The sequence below is a fragment of the Prorops nasuta genome, unplaced genomic scaffold (assembly GCF_024137725.1).
Source record: "Prorops nasuta isolate Cenicafe-Biocafe unplaced genomic scaffold, Cenicafe_Pnas_1.2 PNAS00014, whole genome shotgun sequence".
Classification (NCBI taxonomy): domain Eukaryota; kingdom Metazoa; phylum Arthropoda; class Insecta; order Hymenoptera; family Bethylidae; genus Prorops; species Prorops nasuta.
Genome location: NW_027116811.1, coordinates 2,815,202 through 2,827,524, shown reverse-complemented (window position 1 = coordinate 2,827,524; position 12,323 = coordinate 2,815,202). Strand labels below are relative to the sequence as shown.

The window sequence follows — 12,323 nt, the reverse complement described above, 5'->3', positions numbered from 1 at the left end:
AGTTATTGTTACTCTCTCTCTCACTCTCACTCTCCTTATGCTTCCTTACAACGATCAGCTCAATTACAATCAAACGAATTATTTTACAAAAACACTCCTTCTACGAGATAAATTACAATTTGAACATATTCTTTATTTTTCATACAATATCTTAAAATGATAAGTGAAAGTATTGCTAAAATTCATGAGACCAAGTAGAGAAAGAATTCGTTGGTTTTGTATAGATCTAACGTTTACCATTTAAATTGTGAAGGTTCAATCTGCCTAATTGCACGGGAAGATATGCGGACAAGGTGTCGAGTGTCTTTTGACGCTTACGGATATAGGTATATAAATTCCTAAAATGTGTGACAAATGCTTTTTGAGAAAATCGGTAAAAGGTCGCCTATATCACAAAGTTACCAATCCATAAAACACAGCCCTCAATAATTTTTACTAAATCTACGACTGTCCTATTTATAATGTTATTGTTCTCGTGCACACTTACGATTGTTGCTTAATAGAGTTTTGCCGACTGAACCAACCAGAGTTTACGCTGCAATGGATTAACCACAGATTCATGTCAAATGAGTACTTTCTAAAATTACTAATTAAATCACACTTATAAGCTTGTATTAATTATTGTAATAAAACATTTGTAAAATATGCAAGCATTGCTTTCGATTGGATTAAACTTTCTCTATTGCTTCGTTGAAGAAAACCAACAAATTCTTGTTCCATTTAGTTTGAAAAATTGTACCCATCAAGGAAGTGCATGGTTTACGAGAGGAGCACTCTGGAAACAGGTGTGGTAAAAGTAAAAGCGGCCAGATAGAAAAGCAACATAAGAAACGATGGATATACACATAATTTGTAACAATGATAATATAATATTTTGTCATTTTGAGGGGTATTATCGCGAAGATCTCTAAAAGACGTGAATTGGGGAGAAGCTCTTTAATGGGAGATGTGCGTTTTTAATTTGTCCATTAGAAATCGAAAACTGAAAAGTCCTTGTTAAATGCACACACTATTTATTTAGAATGCATACTCGTATGCGCTTAACATACCTTGCCCTAAGGGAAATCACAATCGGTCCTTGTCATCTCCTCGCATCCTTTTCTCGACATTGTACCGAATATAAATTATATATCAATTTTTATCAAGTTACTTAGGATTAGCATCAACTATTATATATAATATTTATATATATAAATGACTGCCGATATTCTTACGATGTACACACAACAAACTTTCATTAATTTTTTTCTGGCTCCATTCGTTACATGAATATAAATAATAGTGGTAATATCGATTTAGTATAGCTTAGCTATTTTACTTTTTCCCTTTATACACCTAGCTTAAGATTCCACGTGGATCGAGATCCGCATTGCTCTTTAGTAATTGAAAGATTTCATCGGGATAGCCATTCACCGTGTGCCGATCCAAGTATGACGAATTTGCAACAAACAACAATAATCCTCCAGTCTATTTCAATTTTGCTCTATTCGTTATATTGTTGATTTCGCGATAACCTGATTTATCGGACTCAGTCGGCAGGGTGATGTTTATCCACGAGATTTGAGGATGTAACGGAAAAGGGGGTGTGATAAGGAATGAAGAAGCTGGAGAAGCTCGGCTGCTCGTGGATCGCCATTTAAACGTCTATTAACACCAACAGGCATCGTTATGTCGTATCTTAATCTCAGCTTTGTACCGACTCGTGCTTGTCTTTGCACGAAATTGCAAATTTTTCACTAATCATTTTCGTCCAGCCGATATACACTATACATATGCATTTCGAGTTTTAATCGCTTATCGTCTCGAGGATCTTCGTGAGTACACGCAGGAAACGCGAGAGATGATATTATTCCTATTACGTAGTATGTATTTATATCGCGATAAGTATAGTCCATTTAAATTTTTTCCATATCTACTCGATTAAATTCCATAGAGTTCCTTTTTTCATTTCGCTTTAATCCTTGCTGATAGTTTTCACATGTGCTGCAGGACCAAAACACGATCGACCTAAAGAGGATTCTGCTGGGTGGGGGGGGGGGGGGGATTTGCAAGGCGAAAGTGTGTTTGATTCGCTTCGCGTAGTATCTTGGATGATCAACGAGTTGGCTTCTGCTGATTCTCATTGGATTTCACGATGAAGTCGCATGGGGGAAATTGGATTGATTCCTGTGCGGGCTGTTGTTGTTGATGCTCGACGAACGCGACCTTGGGAGTTAGTCCTTCACGGCGAGGAGGTCGACGTCGACATCGACGGCCACCACGACGGTCACTGGAGCCTCGGGGACCAATATTGCGCCGCCATATCCGGTGCTGGCTGCCCTGGAACCGCGATCGGCACGCTCACGCCGGGTGATATCAAACCTGAAAACAAGAGGAAGATACTTTATCCTCACAAATATGGGGAAAAAAGTCTATGAATTAAAGAGTATCCGGAAAGCTTTAACGCGAGGTACACTATACGCGTCATTTCCGTCCAAACGAACGAATCGCTGTAGCTTCAATTTTGGAGCTAACTTTCGAGCATTAAAAAAAAGAAATGTAGCTTCGAAAGCAACAGTTTTCCAGTTTCCGACGCGTTTATCTACAGATAATTAGAGATAATTTGAGACGACTAGAAAGTTTAATGGTTGATCTCTCTAGTTTAGCGGTTAATCAATCAGAATTTCCATGACGTTTAATTAGCGTTGCCGAGTAGACTCGTTGGTGAACTGGACAAAGTTTCCTCGTGAGCATAATAATAAACGCACGTCCGGAACAAAGGTGCAGCTTGGAAGATGAAGCTTTCGCGAATTAACCTGCTTAGATTAGAATTGAACGAGGGAAATTGTACGAGTTGGTAAGCGAGCTTTCGAGAGTTGCGCTATCCGCGGGCTTGCTAATGAACTATTTATGGATCGTGTGTATATGTGCATGCGTGCGTGCGTCTATCAAGCGTGCAAAATGTGCGCGCGCGAGAAGCGTCTGCTGCGTGTATCTTGGGACGGATAATTGGGTGTAGTAAGAATAATAATTAAAAGAGAGGCGATGAGAGAGTAATCGATTACCGGCAGGTTCGATAGCGTGTTATCCATGGTAGCCATAGTCCATCGGCTAAAGTGCAAGCAGCGAGTGCAGTGAGTGCGGTAGACACTCACCGGTCGAGCTGGCGTTCTGGTTATATTGGTTGAGGCCCGACGCGTGGTAAGGTTGGGTCGGACTGCACGTGGGTCTGGCACCGTAGCCCAAATGCAGGGACTCGTAACTCGGTGGCCTGGCAACACCGCAGGAATAGCCGTTGTCGCGTTGCTGAAGACAGGCACCGGGACTGGGACCAACGGTCATCCCAACTGTCATTCCCATCGGGCCCATTCCACTTCCGGACAAGGAGGACATGCTGCCCGAGTGCTGGCTCTGCTGGCTTCCGCCGGACATGGTGAAACTCGCCATTGACGTCATAGGACTGCTCCACCAACGATTTATCGAAAAAGAGAAACTTTAGTTAGTTCGATAGTTCATCGCCAGGTGGCTGTTGAGTCTTGCTCTCTCGCTAGTTGCAGTTAAGATAAGGGACTGGTGGGGGGGAGGAGAAGGAACTCACCTGCTGTAGGAGTCCGGCATGCTGGGAATTCCAGGATAGACAGCCGTGGGTGCGAATCCATGATGAATCCTGGGAGGCGAGGGTGGTGCCTGTGTAGGTGGTTGGCCTCCGAGAATAGCGGATGGCGGAGGCGGCGTTGGGTGCCCGGTGGTTCCCACCAGGTTCACTCCCGACGCGTGTTGCTGCGACGATTGCTGTTGCTGCTGCTGCTGCTGCTGTTGTTGTTGCTGCTGTTGCTGCTGCTGCTGCGGCGTATCCCTCCGTTGCGCGCGCAGTTTGTCCTCGCGCCTCCACTTTGCCCGCCGATTCGAAAACCAGACCTGAGTTAGTGAATGAGAGAAGACAGAGGAAGATATAGGACACGAGACGCCTATACGTGAACTGAGAGAGACATGTTGGAATTTTAACTACCTGTATTCTAGCTTCCGGAAGTCCTATCTTCCCGGCCAGTCTCTCCCTGGCGAACACGTCTGGATAGTGCGTCCTCTCGAACTCCTTCTCAAGGGCATCGATCTGCTCATTGCTGAAGCTCGTGCGATTCCTCTGCAATTTTCTCTTGAGGCGAAGTCTTGCCTGGTCGTCGTCGGCGCCTCCCGAGACACTTCCGGCGTTGCTGTTGTCACCCCCGCTGTTTGTCTCGTCGGAGTGGGCTCCCCCCTCCAGCTCGGCAACTGCAACGATCGATCGAGCGTTAATCAGAGATCTCTGCTCTACCCTACGTATGCAAGAGACGAGGGATGAAACGCGCGTAATGTCGAAATGGATGGCCCGGGCACCATTTGGCTTGCGACCTCGAGCTGCGTGCACGAGAGTGTCGACGTATGCGAGAACGTAGCCGTAGTTAGGAGGGGGGTGGTTGAAGCTGGCCTTATCGTTGCTTTCTGGGTGAACGCGTCGAGGCGTCACCGGCTTTTGGCTCGGCGTCCTCGTTCACGCGCGCACCAGAGAGAGCGAGAAAGAGAGAGAGAGAGAGAGAGAGAGAGAGCGTCAGGGAAGAAACTGCGAAGGGTGGGCTACGCGATAAGACGCCCTCCCTCCCTAACCTACCCCGATACGCCCCTGTCAACCTTCCAACCCTCTCCCTGCTTCCGTTCCTCTTATCGTTTCATCCCCCTCCCTTATTTTCTTTCCTCATTGCTTTTTTCTTAGTTCCTCCTCAGCAATTCTCAACCATCCTCCCCCTTACATACGGAAACCCTTTCATTGCTAATTATGATCGGTTTAACGTTTTAATGCCACGGAAAATTTCCTCCATGTCCCAGCGTAGAAGCAGTAAATATTACAGTAAAAGATTATAATATACTATATATGTATATAAGAATGATAATAACGTCGATAAATAAATTCTTATCGACGATACGGGCTGATTATTCTCGTTGAGATAGTTTGCTCTCGTTCCTGTTTTCCTCGTGCCATCGTTGTCGTCGTCGTCGTCTTGGCGCGCGCGCGAGTTCTATACGAGGCAGAGAAACTTTTCTGCTCCATTTTATGATTTCGCATTATCTTGAGTTATTTTTATCGGGCAAAACGGAGCTTCGCTTCCCCTTCGAAAATCCGTAGCCTTTCCAAGTCCTCCCCTCGGCTTCGCCGCAGTATACCGGGGAGAAGCGTAGCCTGCGAAGGCATGACGAGCGTTAAACGACGATGGATATAAGGGGATGCCGCATAGCAACGATAACGCGACTAGGGTGTCTTAAGCAGCAATTAAAACCGCCGCCACACCACCGCCCACCCTCTTCCAACTCTCGACGAGAGACTCTCCGAAGGAGATCATCCTTCCTTCCTTCCTTCCTTCCTTCCTTCCTTCCTACCAACTTATCAACAGTTTCTAGTTTCCACAAAATCCTCCTTAAACCCTCTACACAATTTACTTTAATCCTACCAATCGACGTCGCTATACGCGCCCGCAGCCACGACTTTCTATATACTAATAAAATAACGACGAGTGGCAAAATTGTTCAGCGAGGTTTCCGGAACGATTAGCGTTCCAAGTATACATATAATACGGTACCGAGGCGAGCACTCGAGGCGCACAAAGCTGCGTGTGTGCAACCTAGCCGTAAGTGAGCGAAATGGCACGGGGCAGATTGTTTTGTCGAAGAAAAATGCTTGACGCGAATGTCGACCCTAGCGACTCGAAACTATTGCTGGATTGGTAGCAATAGCCTAGTGCTCCTCGACGAGAGTCCTTCGGATGTAAAATAAACCACTGGCTGCTTGCCACAATGCAATCACCGCTGCTTTCTTGCAGTCGAGTAATTTTTCAGCCGCCCTTGTTCAGTCGCGCAAGCTGCCCGCCTGCCCCTCGTGTCCTCAAGGAAACGCGAACTTGAAAAAACTCCTGGCAAATGCCGTCGTTCAATTCGCTTATTGAAATTGCTTAATCGTCCATTTAATAAGCAAACAGAAAATCGAGTGGCTACTTGCATGGGAAAAGGTGCAACTATATATGTATATGGAATATCTATATACTGATATATACTATCTTTAATATATATGTACATAGTTTAACGTCGGTGTGTGGAAAGTTGGGAGAATCGGAGAAATAGTGTTGGTTCGGGTTGGAAAGGACGAGTCGAGTCGAGGCAAGCCGAACCGAGCCGCCATCACGCTTGAACGAGCTCGAGCTCGGGTTGGTGGATAATAGGACGAACGAGGATAGGACAAGCATCGGGATGGGTGGGTCGGGACGGAACGGCAACGTGGGGACGAACGGGAGACGCGAACCAAACGAGAAGGGAGAGACGCGAAAGGGCAAAACGAAACGAAACGGGAAGAGCGCCCTTCCCCCTCCACGTCGCGCAGCTGCTCTTCTCTCACCGACACCTGACACCCTTAATTAAACGCTCCCTCTCTCTCTCTCTCTCTTACTTACAAATCTAAACTCTTTTGATTTTAACGAAGACCTCTTCAGGTCCTCTCGCGGCCGGTGACTCCAACTTACAAGTGGCAAGCTGCTGCTGCTGCTACTGCTGCTGTTGTTGGCCCGTGGCCGCTCGCTAAACTTTATCCGAGCGTCACTAATCCACTTGGTTCTCTCAACCACTCCCGCACTCCTCACCCTCTCCCCCCTCCACCTCCCAAAACGACGTTTCGATAGACTCTGACCTGCGATTCCGAAACCTTTTCAGCCGCACTCGCTCGGCTCAAAGGCTTTGCACTTTTACAGCCGAAGCCTCACGAGCCAACATCTCTGTGTAATGCCACGCGTGCCTTTTAATTATTCTCGTCTATATGTGTATCTATATACATATAGTATGTACTATGCATACACGCAGAGAGATCTCTTTGAATGAACTGGCGGAGATATTAATTGTGAGAAGATATATGTATATATATACGGGGCCCGGAGGACAGATGGTCCCGTGTTACTCGTGTCGAATGCAAGAATGGCAGAGATGATACAGATGTTAAAAGTGAATTGAGTCTGGCCAACCGAGCGAACTGACGTCAGAGGCGGGTCAGAAATGGTGCGCGCGAATATCGTAGTACCGTGTTACGGTGCAGGAGGTAAAAGTTCACGCGCCGACAAAAAGCTCCGGCCATATTATTAGGGTCGGCTAATAACGTGTAATGCCAATAGCAACGCCAACCGCGGGACCCTCTGCATTTTTAGGACTACTATCGCTTCCAGTCCCCCCCCCCCCCTCCGAGGGGACTTTTCAGCTCCCCCTCTGCAGCACATATAATAAGAAATAACAAAATGCCCGGATTCGCAATATCCATCATCAATTATATCCCGTTGCTCGGAAACAAGAATTTTGCCTTCTAGCTCTCGCGTGCTCGTGGTGCGAGGTCCTTGCCGAGGAACGGGGGGGAATGGGGGGTGGGGTGTCCTCCCTTTTTCGGGACGACACCTCTCGTACCCCTGGCTAAGGTAGGGGGGTACGATTATCATTTTTTAACGCGTCGAGCTAAATCACAATGGGCGGCCATCATGCGTTTTGCCTCGCTAACGGCCATTTGCTGAAATCCCATTCCCCTTTCCAAAGGGGCGGCCAAGGGGGTGCGCGGATGCGTAACAGTTTATCCTACACCGCGAGAATCTGCTATATATGTATAGTACGATATACGTATACAGACATATATATATATATATATATATATATACATGCACGTATAGAATACAAGGTCCCTTTGCGATTCAATTAATTCGCGCTAGGCCAGCCATACCGTTTATACTGAGCTGCGTATTACTGTGGACGAAAAATCTGCGTCCACGCGCACGTGTAACTGTATTATACGATAAATAGCGTAAACTGAAAAGGGATTAATGATCAGTGTTGGCATTGAAATTTTGTGGGACACGCGAAAGGTGAGAAATTAAAGGAAACGTTGAAAGGAATGCGTGGGGTCAGGACGTTTTAATGGGATTTTACGCGTCCCGCTATATATAGGTGGACCGCGTTAAATGACCGGAAGGAACGAGGTAGCCGCACCGAATTTAATCCTGAGCGAGGTGAAACGCGCGGCTCGCCAGCTAGCAATTCGCCTGTATAATTTGCGTTTCGCAGCTCGCAAATCTATCCACCGATATGGACCCTTCCATAATTTATGTTAAATGCAGTATATGCTATATATATATATAGTTTTGAGAAAAGTGCAGAGATAACGGCGCGATTGGTGATTTCCTCGCGAAAGCTGGCTACGAGTTAGCAAACCTTGTAAAATCGGTCGCGATTATTTCCGGCTTCTTGATTCACGATGTACTTATGGAAGTTTCGCCTTGAGACTTCCTGCGCCTCGGAGGCCTTAGCCGAGTGCCGGCGGCGGCGGCGGTTCGCGGTTTAGCAGCGGGGCTTGGGGGTGGATGCGGTTAAGCCCCGTTTACGCAGCAAAGTTTCTCCCGCGACTCTCTTCCTAGTACGGAATACTGGTTTTCGCTAGTTCACACAGCGGTTTCTGCTCTTGCAGACGACGCGGAACACTTGCCAAGCGAACTTAGCCCGAATTATCTATCGCTCCCACCTCCAAATTCCATCCCTCGAATATCCTGAATTATCCCTCCTTCCACCCCTCACCGACACGAACGCTGTACCGACATTGTTTTCCACTCCGACTCTGCCATGCAATAACCATGAATTTTTATTTAAATTCTCTATGTACGAGCTCTTTGATCGACTTGAGCGAAACGGATAAAATTCTACATAGACTCTTGTTTATTTTTAGAAAATTGCACAAGATATTTATTAAGTTATTCCAATTGGTACAATTCGAACAATTAATCGTGGGAGGGTCGCTTGGAAATAACCATTAAATGGTTAACTGTGTTATGACTGTAAAAGTCACTCGTATAGTTTGCCCTCGGTTACCTTTTCTCGGTTCCACCTAGCCCAACCCACTAACAATCCTCTTTCGCCAACAAGCGAGTTTTCCCTCGCGTTAAATCTGCTTATGAACGGCTCGATCAAATTCTCTCCTTCCCATTTCCGCCACCACGATCCTTTCTTTTTAATATTTTTATCCGTCAGATTTTTCCTACTCGAGTTTGTCGAAAAATTTCAGCATTGCTTTTTAGTCTCTTGTTTTTCTTATCTTTGCTTCGTTCTATTCTTCGCACAGCAGCCCCAACCCTCGCAGACTTGATCGATGGCCACTCCCCCCAGTGGTGTGTTAATTGTCGCTAGCTCGTTAGGTTTGTTTGCGGCTGCTCGTCTGACGTAATCTCGCCAAGCTTTCCTCCAGCTTTTTCCCACTCCCATTACTGATAACCCGATTATACTTTTTTTCAACCGATTCGCAATCTGCCATTAAACGACTCTTTTCCCATTCCTAAAATTTTCCCTACCCTTTCTTCCTATAGAGTGTATATATATATATACGCTTGATTCAGTCTCGTCGTGCATCAATTGCGCAGTTTGTTCGAGAGAGAGAGAGAGAGATTCGTAAATCATTGCAAGGGTGACTCGAATCGAGTCCCTGGTGGCATTTCGTGGCAAGTTCCTAATTCGTTTACGACTGACAAAATGAGGCTTTTCGCAGAGAGAGAAAGAGCGAGAGGAGAGCGCAACTGGTTGCCAAACAGTTTGCACTTGGTTACAGTGGATCGTCCCAGGGGGGCCATTGGCGACTAAAACTACCGGCGGCTCCGTGTCGATTTGGCAAGCGGCGCGGAACCACCGTAATTGCCCCAGGACCAACCACTAAAACTGATTTTCTGCCTAATTTCAATTTCTCTGCTGCGGCAAAAGCTCTGCAAACCAACCGGAAACTTCCTCCTCCCGATGTCCTGTAATTAACGAGGATAAAGAAGAGCCGTGAAGCGCACCATTTAACATCCTGTTCTTCCCATTTTCTTTATCTCTCGGATGATCCTAGGATTTGACAGTTTTACTTTTACGGGACTAGACTAGACCAGACTAGGCTAGGCTAGACTAGACGCGCTTTGCGTTAGGGCTGCAGAAACGTACGTAACGCGCAGCGGCTGCGAGAAGCGGGAGTACCTAGACGTGCTACACCGTCAGTCAATGTTTGCCGGTTTAACCAAGCGTGCAGGCGTCGCGCCAAGTTTGCCCGATACATTAGCGCATCTCCAACTTTGCTACCCCCACCAACCAACCAACTCCCCCCCCCCTCCCACAAAACCCTCCTTTAATCGCTCATCGTCGCATGTTTTTATTCATATACGAACAGCGAATTATATATTCTTATGAAATTCCGTCTATATTACTAGAAAGATCATCCTTGTATACTATACACTACGACGCAATACGCTATACGCGAGTAATCAACAAATATACGCGATATAAGAATAACTAATGCTGTGGAATTATTCATGGACGATAAATTATTATATAAGCGCATGGAAGAAAATTGCAGCAGTTATTCGATGCAGAATTTTCTGCTGCATGTATAACTGAGCAGCGATAAGCAGCATGTTCTCACGAAGATAATAATAATAAAATAATTCAATGAATTAATTACCGAGTCGAGATCGAGTTATTCGTACTAGTTTCGTCTGCGCATGTTGACTCCATGAAAGAGAGAGAGAGAGAGAGAGAGAGGGTATATACGTCTCTAGATTGCGCAAGGAGAAAGAAGACTCGCTCGCTTCAACTGCAAATGACTCGAGCTGCGCGCCTTTTTCGATCGGTCGCTCGGGCTAGGCCAAGGGCGGAATAACATGTACAAAATTGCTTGCGCAAAGTGGCCACGACGTTTCTGTAATTGTCGCTCGACTCCACGTACGTTGACTCGCATTTCAATTACTACATATATATATGCTGAGCGATGATATACGTCTGCATACTCCAGTTTGAATCGATTGTACCAATGGATACGTATAGAGTGCACATGGACATAAAGAGTGTAGTTGTTTCAAATTCTCCCGGGGGGTTTTCATTGCGAACGAATCCGCCGAATGTGGCGAGGGTTCCCTTCATAGACGATTAATCCAGTTTACTCGCAGACGCTGCTGCTGCTGCTACTGGTGCTGCTAGGCGCCTCCAGTATACTACATATATATATGTATATGTGCACAGGGCTCTTGTAAGCCGAGAATCCACACAAACGCCCCTCCCCCGCTTAAAATATATTCAATTACCGCCTATCCGTTACCAGGACGGATTCGCGCGAGCCAACTTTATTCGCTCGGGCTATTTCTCGCCTAATAGCGAATCTATCGTAAAAAGGACAAGAGATTTTGCTTGGGATATATAGGAGGAGAAGCAGTATGGCTGGATGGCTGGATGGTGGCTGGATGGCTGGATGGCTGGCTGGCTGGCTGGTTGGCACACTGGAAGCATTGGAAGCAAGGCAAAGCTATAGCGTGCAGAAGGGAGACAGGCATCTCGCCCTTCTTTTGTCCCTGGGCCGAGGCCCGATATTGAAATGGAGTCGTTTGACTGTGAATAATTTGCTTTGCCCGGGCCACCCTTCCCATCACCCCGCACACACGTACACCTATATATACACATGCACGTATAGACATATACACACAGCCCCGTCTTCTTCCGTTGCCAGCCATCTCGTCCGCGACCACGATTTCTACGAAATTTTCTATCTCCCAGCGACTAAAAACCCGCTGCGAAGTTTCGTGCGAGAGATTTATTGCATCGCAACCTTATTCTTTTCGCTTCTCGTCATTTTTTCACCATCCCAAGTATCGTTGTGTATTATTGAGAGTCCAGTCGCGCATACCGTGTGTGCCACTCGTAGGCATCGATTGACACACTTACCGCGTCACCAGCGAGTCTCTCGACTCGAGTTTTATCGAGTACCCGTTATAGTCTCTCGCACCGCTTGTATTAAATAATAATTTCTGCAGGCGTATATGTCCAGGGAGAATCGCTCCTTGGAGTGTGTCTCCTTGGGGGATGCTGCTGGCCGAATCGAGCGCAGCGTTGAATTTATTAGCTCGCATCATCGAGTCCGAGCGTGCGTGGAATATTCGCACTGCGCAAATTTCAAATTAAGTCGACGTAATCGCAGCATAATAGAGTATACGATATAGTACGCTGGATGGTGTAGTGGTAATCGAGAAATAAAGGAGCTTTCGTGACTCATCTCTCGACTCGTTTCAGCCATGAACCATCAGAGAAAAAGGACAATAGCCGCGCGCCTGCGAAATTTTGCAACTGCATTTTGCGACACGCCACACGATCGTCCTCATTTTTCGGTCTAAACTATCCTGTCCGCTCTTTGGAAATTGAGAAATATTCTTCGTCGAGTCGATTCGCTAAAGTTTAGGTTGAAAGGGAGAAAGCTTTTTTGGCTGCACGGTGAAAGTCAGCGAGAGGAGTACAGG

The 12,323-nt window shown here is 46.4% G+C and overlaps 1 protein-coding gene across 3 annotated transcripts in view; it reads right to left on the bottom strand.

Annotated features, from left to right (window-relative positions):
* Positions 1-79: 79 nt before the first annotated feature.
* Positions 80-12,323, bottom strand: part of LOC136778651 (paired box protein Pax-6-like) — a 51,793-nt gene continuing 39,549 nt past the window's right edge. Inside the window, exons 7-10 of one of the 3 annotated variants that reach the window (XM_066735712.1) lie at positions 3,989-4,248; positions 3,578-3,897; positions 3,045-3,439; positions 80-2,361 (exon numbers count right to left, since the gene is read on the bottom strand). In XM_066735712.1, the coding sequence (XP_066591809.1) occupies positions 3,091-3,439; positions 3,578-3,897; positions 3,989-4,248 (929 nt within the window). In that variant the 3' untranslated portion in view covers positions 80-2,361; positions 3,045-3,090. The remainder of the gene's footprint in view (positions 2,362-3,044; positions 3,440-3,577; positions 3,898-3,988; positions 4,249-12,323) is intronic. The other 2 variants (XM_066735710.1, XM_066735711.1) reach the window with 2 other exon arrangements.